Source organism: Cardiocondyla obscurior, linkage group LG15, assembly GCF_019399895.1.
Source record: "Cardiocondyla obscurior isolate alpha-2009 linkage group LG15, Cobs3.1, whole genome shotgun sequence".
NCBI lineage: Eukaryota > Metazoa > Arthropoda > Insecta > Hymenoptera > Formicidae > Cardiocondyla > Cardiocondyla obscurior.
In genome coordinates this window covers 1,512,369-1,530,695 of record NC_091878.1, presented here as the reverse complement: position 1 = coordinate 1,530,695, position 18,327 = coordinate 1,512,369, and the positions used below count along the sequence as shown (strand labels likewise).

The following is an 18,327-nucleotide window of genomic DNA, read 5'->3' as shown; positions in this document are numbered from 1 at the left end:
CTCTCTCTTTCTCTTTTACCTTCTCGTTTTAACGTCTCTTTCTCCGTATTCCAGTGATGACTTTACTCTTCCGCCGTTTGCTATTTACCCTCCCCGTGTACCACTCGCTTTTTCCTCCCGCTTTGCTACCCGCTTGTTATCGCGCAGACCTCAGACATTGTAATCGATTGGGCGAAATGCATTTCTTAACTACGAAGGATTTTCCCCGGCGGAACGTCGGAATTTTCTCCGCGATTATTCCTCGGTTGAAAAATGGCGTTTTCACGGTATTTATTTTAAAATTTTATAATACACGGCCCCTTCGAAACAATCGAGGGGGTATCCCTTTCATCGCTGGAAAAACTTATTACGATGGATATACAATTGAATTAGATTTTTCAATTAGCGTAGCAATAATTTTTCACCGTCCACTTACGGGCGGCATGCTTTTGCTTTCCAATTACATCCGGCCCGCATTTACTCGCGCGTTCGATAATTTTTGCAGGGATATGGATCCCGTCGAGAACGTATCAGCATCGGCCTGAGTAAATAGCAAAAACGGTCGATCGGTACGAACGATCGTAATTCATCCCGAAACAATTTCTCCTTCGACCGGCATTTTCTCCGCGCCCATGTGATGCACTTACGTTCACATGAATATAGATGCGTACGTAAAATACGGATACACGTAACATGCCATAGCTACGCTTCCGAGCAACTCGTTACTTGCTTTTTTTTGAGATATAATAAAAAGATTAAATATATATATTTTTTTATCGAAGCTATTAATCTGCCGTTTTATAATATCGAGCTTTTAGGTAAAAAAAAAAAAATTTAGAAAGAAAAATTTTCTGTTTAAAATATCACGTTCTACGGAAATATTTTATGCACGTAAGAGAAATAAATTTTTTAATATAAATTAGAAGAAGAAATTTAGAAAATCTCGGATTACGGATTTGACTTTCTTAGTTTTTGGCTCGATTTCTCTATCTGTCGTTGTGAACTTGCCGAGTTAAATCAATCGTGTATATGGATTGCACAAACGAATTTTTTAGACCGCGATGGACGTTTCTCCGAAACGTGGCGTAACAGATTATAACCGGATTCGGCGACGATTAATCAAAGCATGACGCTCGCACTCTGACTCAGCACAAAGGCACACAATTCAGCTTTTCTATTCGTTTTCGTCCTTTCCTAACCCTTGGCGCGGATCGAAGTTGATGGCAAAATTATGCTTTGAAGCTTCGTCCTTTGACGTAATTAGGCCGTATTTGCCAGTCGGACAATTTACCCTGTATTAATTATTAACGAGAATGTGAAATGTTAATTTATTTATTTCAAACTCTCTCTCGAATGCAGTTACACATTGCATTTGAAAATCGCTTAATTTGAAAGATATTAAACGGTAACGACAGCTTTTTCGACATTGTTCTCTTTGAATGAACATTTAAAAAGCTGAAATATATGTAATTACAATAATATTAATATAACCGTCAACAATGGGCACTTCTTTCTAAATCCCTCTGAAAAGTTGAACGAAAAATCCGATTTTGCAGGTGTGAAATCGGGATAATAGAGATCGAGCTTCCCGCAATTATTTCTACGGTATTTACTGATCGAGGTTGGGGATAAGAAAACGGTGAGAGGAAAAAGAGAGAAATCGGGCCGAGAAATCTCTCTCGTTGAGGTGGAAAGAACCGTCGGCCTCACGGTGTTATTCCTCAAGTCGAATTACCTGTTATATCTCCGATCGGAACACGTGTGACACGCAAGACGTTTTCCGCAATACGTGCAAAATGTGTGATCGCATCAACGCGAACGAGCTGTGCGTACAGTCTATTTTTATTCGTGTACGAACGTGGGTGACGCGAGTGTGTGTGTGTTTGCGCGATCCTAAAAATCGAGGACGAGACGATTCGCAAAATCGCGCGCGGGCTTTCTTCCACGACGGCAGATACACATATATATGTACAAATATATTTCTCGAGGAGGCCACTCTCGTTCCAGATGTCTCTCTGCATTTTCGTTATCTTCTTCCTGCACGCGTCACTCTGTCCGGCTCTCCTCGCGCGGGCTCGCAACAACCACGAGAAACAACGCGAGCGATCAACGACTTCTTTAGGCGGTTAAGCGAATTTGTGCGTATCGTGTGGATCTTCTTTTACACTTCTCCGTCTTCTACCTATTCCTTTTCATCGTCCTCCGCCGTGATCGAGAAACTTCCCTTCTCTCGGTACGCTCTTTACTTCTACGGTGATCGAAGATACCCTTCTTCTTGTTCCGCGCTTTATTTTACGTAATCGAGGACGTCCTCCTTCCTCGCTCTACATTTTATTTTACATCGAAGAAGATGGCTGGGTGTGCATGTGTGTATATGTGTGCATCCGTGCCATTGGATACTCCTCCCGATTTCTTGACTTTTCTTTTTTTTTTTTTTTTTCTTTTTTTTTTTTGCTCTTTTCGGAGAAGGGTTACATGGAGTCTCTCGTTGCACAAGATGAACAAGTCATCCCCTCGAAAACTCAACTTTCCTTTGGTTACTATATCCTACCATTCTTTCGTTACTACACCCCGCGCTCCATCGTGCGGTCGTATCCTTTCGATGTTTTTCATCCCGCTCACCCCCGACCGAGTGGCCTTAACTTCGTACACTTTTGTTTCCTAAACTACTTCGTATCTTCAATTCGATGGAGACATTCCTAGGATTTTCTTTTTTGGTCAACTTCTCTGTAAATCAGATAAACTTCAACTGTCCTGCCTGTCTTCGGGTCCGTTTAGAATTTTCCCCGGCGCGATTAATTCTTATCGTGCCCACTCCTGAAATCGACTCGCAATTTTTTGCCCTTTCCTCCCCTCCCCCTCACCCTCACGACGAATAAAGCGAACTAGACGTCTCCGAACGTTACATCTAAAAATATCTCAAGACCGAACGTACAAGCGTTCCAAAGGATTGCTAAGCGAAATAAAAGATAAAAAGACAGTCGATAAGGCGCGAACGAAAAGAACGAAATGAAGAATGGAGTGTAAGAACGGATAAAGGGAGAAAGCGCGTTTGAATCGAATTTAAAATGTAATAAATCTGCCACAAATACCAAAAAAAAAAAAAAAAAAGAGAGAAAAAACGAAAAAAACTCGATGACGCTTGAAATCACGACCAGCCTAAAAGGAAGTCCAAGTCCTGACACTTCTTCGCGTGAAACGAATCACCAATGTGATCTCGCGCGACCAATCTCCGCCGCCATCCACCGCTGACATCGCCTTCCGCATGGTCGATCTCGATAATCGAACGCATCGCACCGCGTCGCGTCGCGACGATGCACCCGAAGATCGAAATGCGGACCGGAAGCTCAGATTTTCTTGGAATTTCGCGTGTTTTCGCTTTTCCCGTTGTGGCGAACAAAGAAAAGTCGCATCTAAAAATTATCCCTCTACCATTTCTTCGAGCTTTTCCTACGCCCGCGATCGGGTAAGACTCTCCCGTTCTTCATCGTCCGACCGTTCTCGCGCGTTGCCCGTCATTTCCTCGTTCCACGTTTATCTCAATTTATCATTTCCCTTCTTTCTCCACTTTCTCTTAGCCTTATTTCCCCTATATCGATCCTATCTCCTATCATTCGCACAAATACACGTACGCACACATGCATACACCCTCATCATTTCGACTCAATTCTTGTTACAGGTCTATGTTTTAATATTTACGATTATTATTTGCGATAATGTCTAAACGAACACATATTATATCTCGATAATGTCACGCTTATTTATCATCCCGTGCCACACGTTTTAACACACTCTCTTTCTCTCTCTCTCTCTCTTTATCTCCCTCTCCTTCTCTCTCTCGTTCTCTCGCTCTCTCCAGCAGGTGCACATCGACTGTATAAGAATATACCAATCCTCCTCCCGTCGTGCGTTCAAAATACTATCCTTTGGCTGAAGAAACTACTTATCTACGAGTTTTTTTTTTTTTTCTTTAATGTTGCTTCATTAAAGTTTAACGACTTATACCCCAATGTATATGTGCTCTTTTGCGTGCCTATACGTCTCTCGCTTTAGTCGGATTCTCCATCTATTCTCTCTCTTTCTCCCCATTCTTTTATCACTCTTTCTTACACGCATATTCACGCACATTCAGAAATACGCGCACACTCCCTCTTTCTTTCATTTTTCATCACTCATTCATTCACTCTCTTTCTTTCTTTCTCTCATTCTCGCTTTCATTCGCATGTGTGTAACGTAATATAATATATAGTAATAATTGTGTCGTTATCATTCTATCGTTTACTTTAACGTTACTCTTCAATCGTTTCTTTTTATATATAATATATTTATATATTTATATATTTATATCGTTTACTCCATTATTTAATCTTCTTATTATTTCTCATCATGATCATTATTGTTAACTATGTTATTAATTATTTATTTAATTATTATTTTATTTTGTTTTATTCATTATTATTGTATTATTATCATTATTATTAGCTCTAGACATTACGTTTCCTTCGTTCTCGGTTGTTCTTGTTGTTGTTGTTTTTTTTTTTTTTTTTTGTGGTTGATGAAGTTGTTCTTTGTTGTTCTCCCTTTCCTCCCTCTTTTGCTCTAGTCGGCGGAACCGAAGTCGTCGATGAGAACCGGCCCCGCGCTCTTCCACTTGAACCTTGGATCCTTTTGCACCCGTCTACTTCCCCCGTTATCCTAGCAGTGCTGGTGTTCTTTCTACCCGTGCATTATCCCGGGGACCGTCGCCTGATTCTTCGTATACTTTCTTCCCGCCTCGCGCGACGTTGCGCCACGTCGACCCCGTTTTCCTCGATCGAGTTTCGCTTCGATCGAGTCCGCGTGGTTCTCGCGTACCCCGCGCAATCAGCGAAGACAAGCTTTGTTTTGCGGACACCCCGCAATAGAAGAAAACCGGTATCCTGCGTGTCCAGGAGAGCGACGCTGTTGATTCTATGGCGGGTCCTTCCTGGATATCGATTTGAAACTTTCGACGTCCATCCTGAGAATCTTAGAGAGATCTCTTCTTCGTCCGCGTCGCCGACGTGCCGCTGGATGTTTCCGCCGAGAAACAAGCGTCGCGCGCTGCCCGCCTGTCAATCTGCACTTCCGCCACCGACGCCACAACCACCACCAATCGCGACACCGACACTTTACCGCGAACGTGAGAAATAGCTCGAGGATAGCAATCGACGAGCCCACGACGGGCCGCAGGGACGCGACGTCGAGACGACGGAGGAATTTCCAGCGGAAATGCCGGCTGCTAGACCTCCTCCAGGACCTCCACCACCACCATCCGCGACGACGGCACTTCATCACCGCCCGTCCAGGTATTCCGAGGACGAACAGGAGGCAACGAACGACGGCGAGTCGGTAGATGCCGGTCGAGCGTGAACCGAAGGAAACGCCGAGATCGTTCAAGACCCTCCTTAGAACGAACGTGCTTGGAAGAAGCAAACCGGAGCTAATTAGTCGTATGAATCCGGAGGGACTCCAAGACATGGTATTGTACTGCAGCGCGTTCGTAGGAAGGGTGATCAGGATCGAACAAAGCCAAAAAAGTTGTAAGACAAACGGCGGACTCGGTCGGCCGGGCGAGGACGCGCTCGATATCGAGCCGATGCGGCCGCTACCGCAGAACGCCGTGTCCTTTTGACCGACGGTGATGGTCGAAGGTGTCGTACTGGAAGAGGAAGAAGCGGTGCTGGTGTCCAGGTCGTCACCGCCATCGGTGAGCTTCGGGTCCGTGGACGTTTCCGGTTGGCCCGCCTTCGAGCCCGGACCTGTGGTCAAAATAATGACCGGACCGTTTGCTTAGACGAGAATTACATCGATCGGACAAATAAAACGGATAAATTATCCTGCCTTTCTCGATATCGGCAACTGGACGGACACTAGCTGTCCGAAAACTCGTTCAAAAAAAAAAACCAATAAGTCTACTCTTGCCAATTTTCCGGAGCATGGAAATCCATTCCGCGAATCTCATTATAATTAATTATACATATATGTAAATTCGCATATAGATATACGATATAGTATAATACAACTATCATAAATACTTATAAATAAAATGCTCACTCGAAATATTTTTATAAACGAAAATATAAAAATTTTAATTTTTATAATTCGTTAATTGTTGCGATCGTTTACGGATTTCAATTTTTTTTTTTTGGCGGCGCTTACCTGTAGAACCAGATTGAGGGGCGTTCATCTCGCACTGGGGCGCCGTCGCGGGATCGTGGGTCTTGCCATATTTCCACGGCTCCTTACATTTAGTGCAGATACCGTCTTTGGTATCTTCGGAGCACACGTGGAAGCAGCACTCATCGTCGCTGATGCTGTGCAATGCTCTCGTGGCCTGCTCACCGGTCTCGGGGATGTTCGGGTCTGAAATCATTGCGTTTTCCAACGACCTCGTGCACGGACGGACGCATACAGCGATTGTTCTCCACATAACTTTGTAAAAAGGAGGATATCGAAAAAAAAAAAAAAACGCGGTGGGAGCTACGCTTTGGAGAACATAGAAAAAAAAAACTCCGCGAATCAAAGTAATTATTTCTTGGTAATTTCATTTGGAAGAGACGGAGATGAAAGAGCCTCTCGGGTAGGAAATGTTGCGGAATAGTAGATCAAAAGAGTTATAAAAAGAGTCGCAGCTCCGTAAACTAATCAGCGAGCGACAATCTCTGTGTTCGCGCGTCTTCTATTATTTTCAACGATTTTGTTGCACATGAGAGTTTAAATCTAGCTGATTCGAAGCGGATTAGTTGGCACGTAATCGTTGACAACTCGCCAAATTTACTGGACAGACCAATTATCGATTAATTCAAGATCAATCTTGCCAAGGACAATCTTCGTTCGCAATGAATTGACAATCGACTCTTTCGAAGAATTCCGAATCAACGGCGTGCCAACTTATTTGTTACCATATCTGTCAATTAGCTTAGCCTCCCATGCGACAAACATCGTAAATAACAAGATAAACTTCAAACAAATTAATTAATCTTTCTCTACATATTTCTTTTTTTATATACTTTAACTACGTTTTTTCGCATTTAATTTGATTTTTCGTGAAACAGGCGTTTCTGCACTAGGTGTTATCATAAAATCCCACCTTTGCGGTCTAGATCCGTAGCGCTGCAAAAATTTACATAACAGCGAAGGAGAAAAAAAAAGTGAGGGGAAAAAGAAAAGAAGGGACAGAAAAAAAAATATTTCTGTTAATAATTACGAAAATGCGGCAGCGTGAAGCGGAGGGTTGATTTGCACTCAAGCCGGGATTATATCGGGGCGAATTTTGGGATACCAGTGAGCGTCGGTGCGACAGAGATAAAAAAAATACCCGATAAAGCGTCCAATAACCGCACGATACGCATCCCGTTTTCACGCAGTTTACAGTCAAACGTGGCGACGCTTCACCATTTACGATCACGTCAACACGTAAAAAAAAAAAAAAACGAAAATAAAAAAAGGAAAAAAAATGAGAATAATGAGGAGACATTCCACGGTTCAGACATTCGCCCATATGTGTTCAGATACATAAACCCGTTGCGCTCTCTATATGGCGATATAAACCGGCGTGGATTCCTCGTATAAAATTGCACGGTCGATTTCTTCCGCGGAGAAACGATGATATGCGAACCGTGATATTGGATTGTTGCAACGTTTATTCTTATATTTGTTGTCTCGATAATTTTTATGTATTACGTATTGTTAAGTCAATCAAATCTTTCAACAGATAGATTGCAAATTTGTCTTTTGCGATTTTTAATACGGCCGTATATCAGAATATCCGTAACACCGGGCGTAAAGTGTCAAGATTACCGAGTCAACGGGGGTTGACAATGAAGCATGTCATGCTGGCAGAACGATAAAACGTCGGATAGCGAGAGACCGGTATTGTGCCACGAGGCACACAACGTGACGTAAAAAAAGAAAGAAAGAAAAAAAAATGGAAATTTTATTTTAGAAACGCAAATACGCGTCGACCTGATAAATAAAAAGTGAAAGAATTCATACCGCTCGTTGCGGGGGAAAATTACGACGCGAGCCTGAAATGTCGTTGATCGTGTTACGGCGTGGCGCAATATGGCAATATAATAATTTACACGAGTACGAGACGCTTCTCCTTCCCTCGGAATAAGGCGGCGCCCGCATTGTTTCGCGGAGCTTATGCAGAACGTTCCACCGCGACGGCCGTTTATGCGCGTATCCTCATGCAAATTTCTAGGCCGCGGACTTAGCGCGCCACGACGTAAACGCCAAAATGAACGTACGCCGTCGTCGCGAACAAGAGGAGGGACTGACGGCGGTGTGACGAATACCGGACATCTCGCGTTATTCCTCGCGAGCTTACGCAGCAAGCAGGGTGCCAAGTGAACTTTGTACCCTTTTTTCGAAATGGCTCGCTAGAGAACGACCGAATTGAACTAACATTTCGACAGAGATTACTCCTCTTTTTTTTTCTTTTGTATCTTAATTATTAGTATTATTTTTTTTTTACCTCTGCAAAGAAAAGTAGGCTCGCCGGCGTATTGGGTGGGGTATGCGGGGGCACGATCGCCCGGAAGGAAGTAGGGGCAACGTTGCTCCACGGTCTGGCAAAAGGATCGGCAGGGCCTTAATCTGGGGCCGGTCCAGCTGCCCTCCGAAATTTTCACCTCTTTCGGACTCCTGTGAGCAAAGTAAGGCACCAGGGAGCTGCACACCCATCTTCTATACGCCTCCTGTAATCAGAGTCATCGTGCGACGTTAGTTCACCCTTTCCTTACGATTCTTCATAGTATACAATTTAATTGTACGCAGAAAGATGTAAAGAAAAATTTTTTTTTTTTAATAAAAAGAAAACTGCAAACATCAGTTACTAAGTAAAATTGGAATTTTTTTTTTAACTACCTTTATTTTACCTAGACAAATTATTTCTAACGCCGAAATTTTATGTCTATTATTTTGTGGCTGAAAAAAGAGCGTGAAACTTTCAAGAAAATTTTATATTATGGGCCGAAGCTTTTAATACGCGCTCTCCTACCATTTAACCCTCCCCAAGCTGTTCAGAATGCGGTTAACGCAAGTGAAAGATATGGAACTATATTACAAAGCGTGGAATAAGGAAGCAGGAAATAGGTAAACTAACGACTTAGAGCGCATTAAGCTACATTACCTTGAGCCTCACAATTAACGTATTTTCTTATTAACACGAAGCTTCTCTCCGTCTGTTACAAAGGTAATTTTCTCAATAGTGTACGTTCAAACACTTATGTAAAAAAAAAAAAAAAAAAAAAAAGGGGGGAAAAAAGTAATAAACTTATTGTCAGTAAAGCACATCCTTCGGATGACAATTACTTTAAAACGTTTCCATTTGAATAAAGCATTTTTTTATATGTATAATAAAAATATTTTACACATTTTATAATTAACAATTAAATTTTAATCTAAGCAAGCAAAATTATTGCAACGGCAACAAGCTCTATTGCCAGATTATCGATCGTAAATTGATACTTGTACTTATCATAAGCGTACGCTTAAATAAAAATTGCCAACTGTATTGAAAATCGAATGTGCTTGAAATTCGAGTAAAAGCTCGTAGCGCAAGATGATTCCGTCGTTTGTCTCCCAGGAGATCGCGGGGGATAGGTCGGATCTGTTTATAAAACGGCGAAAGGGCACGGCGGAAGAAGAAGAGGGCATCGAGAGACGTCGATCTATCCATCCATCCGTCCAAATTAGCTATCTCCCGTGGGACAGACCGGCGGTTTACGAGCATCCTATGCCTTTCGAGGATTATTTGTCAAATATCAAGGATCTTTGAGGTCAGCCGACGAAGTTAGAATAGGCAATAAGGCGGGTGTCTGACCCACATAGCCGTCTTCAAATATGAACGCCACACTAGAGCGCATCCATCCGAGAACATGCTATAATTACATACCGGGCTCCGCAGAATCTTTTATCTACCGCCAGGCTGTCCCCGGAATCTCTACCCGCGACAAAACACGCCGAAGCAAGAGTGAGCACACCGAAATATCCCGTCGGAATGACGATAACACGAGGCACGAAAAATATGAACGCTTGTTTTTCTGCAAACTCAGCCGCGCTACTATCTGCGAAATTTTCTAAGTATTCACGTCAACAGCCCTCGGCTACGTTAATAACGCGTTACACCAAACGAACGTGGACAAAAATATTGTAATCGATATTAAATCAATGTCTTACGAATTTTTAAATACGATTATCGTCGGGGTTTTCATTGATCGTGTCTTACTTCGACCGCGCTCCGGCTGAGCCGATCGACGAATAATTTTCAGTAGTACAAACGACGTTTCCGCCAACATCATAAAATTTTTAGCCGATGGCTACATTTAAAGGAAAGAGAAACATCTATGTATCACGTAAGATATCCACGCGCACTCGTAGCTTGTTGAATTCACGCTATAGAATTAGCTCTAATCGCAACTGTCGCGCGAGAAAAATGAACGCGAATTAATAGCAGATACTTCTTGCCTTCGGATGATGGATGAAAAAATAGTCCCGGCGAACAAAAATTTCTTTGCATAATGCGCGCTGTCTTTCAAAGTTATCCAACTTGGAACTTTTTCTCTTACCTCCAACCCTGAGGGAGGTATACAGGTGACCTGTTTCTAATGGATCTATCCAGCATACCAGGAAGAGGAAACTTGATCCGCGACGAAATTTGTCGTCGAGTCTACCCTCGACGCGAATTTAAATTCCGCGCCCGCCGTTTATCGAGACCTTTTGATTTTCAACGAGCTGTAAGCGATTAATCACTGGATAAATTCCTCGGCGACCGAAACCGAACCAAGTCTCGATCGGTGCAATTAATTTTTCATCACGGGAGCCTGAATCGTAAAAAAAAACGCGCCTCGTATTTTTTAAGCGACGTAGTGCGAATTTGCAGCGTTCGCGCGTGAAGAAAGTAAGTAGTGTCGAAGGCAACGCGAGGAGTTTGTGAAACGCCATCGTTTCCCGCTGGGGAAAACGTTGCGCATTAGGAACTCCGCGGACACAGAAGCGCGGCAGTATCCCAGCAAAAGTATAAGCAAACCTATAAAACAGGGTCGGGATTTATAAATAGGGTAACCAAAGTATAGCTTTGAATCTCATATCCCGCGGGGATTTCGCGCCGTCTTAAAAGCCGGGCAACAAATAATGCAAATACCTTCCAACTTTTTATATACATTTCGCACCGCCAACCGGATTACGTAATTTATTACACCGCTAACATTATTTAAAATACATTTAAAAGCGAATGGCGTTTAAAGTATCAACAAAATCCAGCTTCGAAACGTGTGTCTTCGCATGAATTAAAAAATATTAATTCATATGCCTCCGACTCATTATGCATTTTATCAATAAATTATATAAAAATTACTTTACTGGCATTATTATTAATATTATTATTTTAAACAATATTTTTCTTAAAATATATTTAAGATTAATAACATTTTGAGGTTTGCGGCTTTGAAAATGACATGCTGCAATAAAAGCAAAAATTAAAATCTCAACTAAATTGAGGGTTTTTTTTTCTTTTTCTTTTTTTTTCTTTTTTATTCGTAAGCAGATATTCCAGCTCCACGAGAAATGTACAGATCCAATTATGTGATGGTATCATTTGCGTGTATATCGTTAAAGATTTCGCCGTGGAAAATCAATTCGACGCGAAAGCTTCGGACAGTTGATGTAACAGAGAATATCGACAGCTATCTTTGAGAGATATTCAACGAAATATGGATATTGACCTTATCGAGTATCGCGCGTATGTACGATGCATCATCGGAATTGCGCCCGGAATACGCAATTTCTTCGAGTGCAGTGCCGGGCGAGTAACGAATTTCCGACTCGCTGTAGCGAGTAGGACGAAAATATTCCGTAACGAGCAATATGCAAAGAAATACTACGTTTTACACGATTCAGTTACGTTCTATTAAACGTTAATCCCTTTCAATACAAACCTTTTGACGAAATTAAATTAGGTAAACTAATTAGGCACCAAGTTTCGTAATTACGGAGCGTACTTCACCGATATGTTTTAATATCGTTATTTTACACGATATCTTTAAGAAGTCGAAACATTCGTAACTCGAAAGAGATCGTCTAAATTTTGTCAAGATTTAAATCGTAAAGATTAAACAATTTCGCTTTTCTTTTTTTTTAACATATTTTTAGCCGTCTGAAACAAATGTCCTTTTAAAGAAAAAAAAAAAAAAAGCTAACACAGTAGAAATTCGTTCCGAATATTTCTCTCTTTTCGCGTCTCTTCTAGGATATTTCCCATAATAACGATGACAAGGGGAAGACTTGGTACGAAGAAATGAGAAATAACCAAAGACGATAAATGCGGAAGTACAAACGACGCTATAGAGAAGATGAAGAGAGAAAGCCAACGATATTAGTCGGCGATTACTGGAATTATAACGAAAATTTCAGCGCACGGAAATGCATTAATTCTCGCCATAATTGCGCACGGAAGGATAGCATAAAAGGACAAAATTTAAGGATAACGACGTAATCGTCTGATAATTCCTATACGTTTTGCAACTTTTTTTTCTAACCGTTAGAGTGCTTAAAAATCTATTCAACATAGTTATAATATTATTTTTTACATATCAAGCATGGGGAAAAATTTTCCAGATGACTTTAAACATGTCTTAATTTTCTTTTTAATATCTTTTTTTTCTCTAAGCTTTTGATCAAGTTTCACGCGAGTCGCGGCCGCGATTCTTACGTCAGCGCATATGTCTACGTTTTAAAGCGGCCGATAGTTTGTCATACATTTTATCTTCGATGCTACAGCCCTCTCAAACTGTGCACGAGGACAGGCAGGGTAGTCCCGCTACGTAGGAAAATAGGTACCTACACCTGAAGTGCCCTCTGAGTACGCTGACCCAATTCTCTCCTCTGCGCTCAGACGATCTGCGTTAGTACAAACTAGACAGATACCTATCATCCCTTTCTCCTCTGTTCAATCCTCTGCAACTCTGCTCCATGCCAATCTCCTGTCTGCGTGTTCGCGTTGATTTAATCCATTTGTTTTCCGTTTATTTCGAATATATAATATTCAATAATAATTACGAAACTCTGTCTCGCCTAATCGTTGTACGATTTAATTCCGTTTCTTGCCTATTCTTTTTTTTTCTTCTTTTTTTTCCCCCCTTTTTTTTCTCATATAAATTTGGTGTTTCAAGCTTTACGCTTAAATCGCGGCCTTTTCGAAGTTTCGACCCGAACAAAGTTCTCGAATCGGAGCTTTTTCGAAGTTTCGACACGAAAACTAGGGATTCGTAGAAAATGGAGCGTTTACTGTATGTACATAGTGCGTTTGATTCGCTTGAGAATTACAAAGGCGCGGAACTTTGTTTTTCACATGCAAACAGTCACTTTAAAATACATATTAGATAAAAGCATACTTGAAGTGGTGTTTAAAATATAAAAAAAAAAAACAAAAAAAAAAAGAGAAAAAGTTAAAGAAAAGTAAAGCAACAGGCGAATACGGAAATCGTATTACACTGTATAATATAACAAATGTAGTTGCATAATCTACATGCGTCGTGTCGATATAACACGTAATTTATTACATCGCTAATTAAACAAAAAAAAATTATTCTTCCGCGTTTAACAGAAATATTAATAAATATTAAATAAATAAATTATTAACCCGTTTTAATTTTTATAATTTATATGCGATTGTTAGCAGATTTCTAAATTTACGCATGGATGAACCGTGAAGAGATATCAGAGACCAGAATTCGTGATTCCGGGAGTCGCAAAAGGAGTACAAGAACTCGGACAAAAAAAAAAAGAGAAAGAAAGAATTTCCCCGTATCCTCTGCTAAAGGCCTCGGCACAATGGGTAACAAAATGACAACGCAATCGGCGCGGTAAAATCCCAGCACCCTAGTGAAAGGAAGGTAGGACGAGTGTTCCCAGTATCCGCTCGTCCCCGACCAACCCCCGTGCAGTCTGGACCAATCGTTATCGTATAATCCGACGGCATTCCGCGTGGTCATGTCTAATCGATAACGAACCGCCACTCCGGCGAGATTAAAAATTAAAACCGTTGTTTAAACGCTTTTAATAGTGCTAAAAAGAATATTAAGAAAGAAAAAAACAAAAAAAAAAAACAAAAAATGGAAAATTACACTTGGCAAGATGTTTCGCCGAAAACACCTTTGCCTGCACGCGCCAAGTAGCACTTGGCCGTAAAATTGTCCGCGGCGTGAAACGAGCGCAAAAGTGAATGCCTCGCGCGCAGGGAAAACACCCGCGCGTGCAAACCGGAAAATGGCGAGGCGGCTCTTATTAGCCCTTAGGAGCCCGGCGCCTCTTCAGTATCTTCTCTCGAGAAACCCCGAGCGAGCACGTTTCTCCGCACTTCTCTCTTTCTCTCTCTTTCTCTCTCGTTCCCTCTATCCTACCTCGCGCTCTGAGAGGCAGAGATAGGTCATAAGCCATACTCGAGAAAAATTACCCAGCTAAAAATATACATTCTATATTCTAGACTTATTATACGAGTTTTTCAAGATACACCCGTGCATGTGAAAAGCGGAATTTTCTGAGCGAATTGTTTCACGGCTGCAAGAGCCGCGACTGGGTGCAACTACGTTTATTCTCAAAGAGTTTTTTCACCCCCTCCCTCTCTCTTTCTCTCTCTCTTTCTCTCTGGAAATCATCGTTTCTGCCGCGATAGACATCCTCTGGTGCGCTGCGCACGAGTACTCGTAAAAGGATTAAATGAGATATTGAGCAGGGGCTCGCAGGCGTAAGAGAGGAAAAATCACAGCGCAAAAGCGCCGGTGAGGAGAAAACCCCCTTAACTATGCACGGAAGGAAGTAACCCATCCGCGAGAAACGAGACGGGGGATGAAAACCGGATGACGTATCGTAAATAAGAAAGCGGTAGTCGTCTGTCGAAGCCGCGGCAGAAGAAACACGTCGTCCTCATATCGGATCGGGACACCGACGGCGGGGGTTGTGATGCGGCACGAGAGGGTGGCTGGATGGGAGAGGGACGGTCGCGCGGCGGCAGAAGCAATGCCCTCAGTCAGGGTGACCTAGTTACCTGGCCCATATCTGCCCTCCCGCTTCCTTCCCGCTGCCCGGCAACCCCAAATCCACGCGCTTGCTCGCCATCACCCTCTTCAATTCGTCTCCTCCCCCTCGTCATCGTCGTGTCCTCGAAGGCATCCGCTCTCTTTTTTTTTTCTCCTCCACCCTCCCTACCCTCCTTTACCTTTCACTGTAACCCTTCTTAAAGCCTTCAGTCGCGGAATACAGTTAAAAGAACGATTATCAATGCACTCACGTGCCTTCCATCTCTTTCGCGACCGTTCCCGTTGTAACCCCTTGTTTTCCTCCGTTTCGTTTTTTCCCCCTTTCGGAGGTAGCTTTGTCGCTAGCGGAAAGTTGGACTCATTACGCAGTGATTTACGGACGAGATAATGGGGCTGGGGGACGTCGCCGACACGAGGAATTCACTTGTATCAGGCGCAGCCTCCGTGCGGTATCCACGCGAATACGGACCGTCAGTCGGTCGGTCACCGGAAACGGAAAGTCCGTTCCGCTTCTGTGCTTCATCTACTCGGCAAGCGCAACGTTTTTTTTTTATTCTCGTGTTAACGTTCTATTTTTTTTTTTCTTTTTTTGTATTTGATTTTCCCCGAAAAGATATACTTTTTCCTATAAATTCCGAAGAATTTTAGTCGATTTTTTTTTTAGTCAAAGGATAAGACCAGAGTAAAAATTATTTCACGCACATAAAGTAAAGATTATAATTAGTTGCTAATGCATTAATTTCCACAGTACAAATTTAATTCTCATTTAAATTAAACTTATTGTATCTTTAAGTGAAATTTTCACCAAATATGTATAAGAGGTTTTATATTGCAGAACAAATTAATTTACTTGGCTAGAAATTTGTTGACGCTAAACTTTTTTAAATATTCGTGTAAGAAAAGTAGCACGATTGAGTAATATCTTTAACAGTAATTGCGCTTCCGTTTTCAAACTACAGACATTTGACAAGACCTTAAATAACGTTCTCGGGAAAGCTGAAGCAGTTAATAAACAATCACGCTAACTTTCTTTTTTTTTCTTTTTACAAAAAGTGCATTCCGCAATAACAGCTTTAACGAAGTGCACGTTTGCGACGAGAAAGAGATAAACGATAAGAGGAAAAAAAAAAGAGAAAGAGAGAGAGACAGAGACGGAGAGAAAGAGAGATCGCACAATTAATCCGGGAACTCGATCTGCGACGAGGAAAAAAAAAGACCATCCAAATACTGGCGGTATAATTGGATTAAATTCCACACCCCCGCCTCGAGTCACTCATTTGTCGGCCACTGGCGACGTTGTTTTCTGCCTGTTCTTTCTTTCTTTACCCCCTCCGTTTTTTTTTTTTTATTTTTAATTATCACCGCGGCCTCTTTTCAGGACATTAAATTTATGCACGGCGCGCCCAGCAGCCTCCTACGTGTTGTATAATTGCTAACAGGAATATTGGCGCGGCTCGGACACCGTGTCGCACTAATTTTATACGTGTACACGTCGTATCCGCGCTAATATCCATGCCAATACTCTTATCGCGCTGTCGACTCACTCGACAATCAATATTCGCTATCGCGCGCGCTGTACCAATCCGGCGGCCCGTAAATTATGTTTCGATCAACGGCGCATTTGACTCTATCGAATCACGAGCGAAACTGACCAACAAATAAACACGCGCAGTCCATCCGATTATTTACCGCTTGCAATCTTGTGCGCGCAAATAAAATGATATCTCACCGGAGGTTAAACTGGAGTCCGATGGAGCGATCGCACGCGCGGCCGGCATCCAACATTTATTTCATATCTAATAAAAGTGGGGCCCATAAATAGAGGCCCGAGTTGAATTTTTTAAGACACAAAAAATCGAAAGCCCCCGCCGAATTATAAATCTTTACGTCTCCGAAACTTCCGAAAGGCGTCGTGTATCCGGAACGCAGTCGGTCCGCGATACGCTTCTGTATTATTTATCGCACGGAATTGCCGGGCTTCCACTCGGAATTGGTGACGGTAATAACGATGGAAGCTGCCCACTCGAATTCGTCAAGGAAATCTATTATTCAAGTTAAGGTCGAGGGGCTTTTCTCTCATGGATTGTACCCGTACGAGGCCTTTCTTTCTCTCTCGTCATCGTTGGGGATTTTCCCTGTATAAATCCGCACGCCAGGGATAAATTTCACGCTGAGCATCGAAATTCTAATATCGCCGCCGCTTGCCAATTAGTTGCGCTTCAGATAATGAACGCGAATTTCAAATGGCAAATATTTTCCACCGACGGGCGTACGTGTGCGCGCACCGTCCGCGAGGTATTAATAGGAAAACATTTTCCCGAAAATCCGGTATTACTTCCGGCGATCTATGTATACGCGCGTCCCGTACATTCGCTTCCACGTGTGTCACGAACCCTGAATGCACCGCTGCAACGTGTCGCAATAACTCGCTCGTGACGCGCTTGAGAAGGAGACCGGAAAAATGCGCAAAAGCGAAAGGATTTGGGATTCAATATCGAGTGATTTTTACGCTCGCGCCACTCTCAATCTGACCGTTACATCGAGGCCCACAGTATCCGCTCGGAAATTCGATGGTAAGTCCAGCGATATTGAAATCGATAAATAACTTAAAAAGTTTTATTAATTCGGCGCATTTTTTTTTTTTAATCTTTTAATTATTTTCTATAAAATATTTTATTTAATTTAATGAGAAAAGACAAGTTAAATTTCTTTAATCGTAGAGAGACTTTTCGCGTTTATTTTAATAATAAAAATAAAAGTGTTGAAATTATTTTTATCAATGTCTCGTATTATTTAATTTCGGAATATCTTTTTTTTTTTTTTAAACGTGGTTTAAGGAGAAAGACCGCTGCAGATTTAAGAGAGGAAGCTTCTTACGCTTTGCGGAAAGACGCGAATTGCTCGGTGACATGTGTACCTGCAGCTCACTCGCAGCTCGATAAAGCTGTCGCGCGGTCGTTGAAAAAGACAATTGCCCGGAAGACAGCCACTGGCAAGTGTCACTTTTGTATGCATACAAAGCGAAGTGGTCGCGAGAGACAAAGACACCGGGGAAAAAGGTGCACCTTCGCCATTTTCGACACTTTTTACCAAGTCGCGCGTCAAAAATTTTTCCCTGTTTACCGAACAAGTTACGAATCTTATCTCGATCGATAAAATTTTATTTCATCCATGTCCCGTGATTTTAAACAAGTGTCCATTGATAACGACTGAGATATATAATTAAAATAGAAATTTTGATTCGACCGTCGAGGAAATGATATTAATATTTAATGGAAATCAAAAA

General features: G+C 42.0%; 1 protein-coding gene across 1 annotated transcript in view; it reads right to left on the bottom strand.

The window, feature by feature from the left end:
• Nucleotides 1-2,397: 2,397 nt before the first annotated feature.
• Nucleotides 2,398-18,327, bottom strand: part of Mid1 — a 53,631-nt gene continuing 37,701 nt past the window's right edge. Inside the window, exons 2-4 of the mRNA XM_070666520.1 lie at nucleotides 8,480-8,702; nucleotides 6,160-6,363; nucleotides 2,398-5,759 (exon numbers count right to left, since the gene is read on the bottom strand). Of these exons, the coding sequence (XP_070522621.1) occupies nucleotides 4,930-5,759; nucleotides 6,160-6,363; nucleotides 8,480-8,702 (1,257 nt within the window). The 3' untranslated portion in view covers nucleotides 2,398-4,929. The remainder of the gene's footprint in view (nucleotides 5,760-6,159; nucleotides 6,364-8,479; nucleotides 8,703-18,327) is intronic.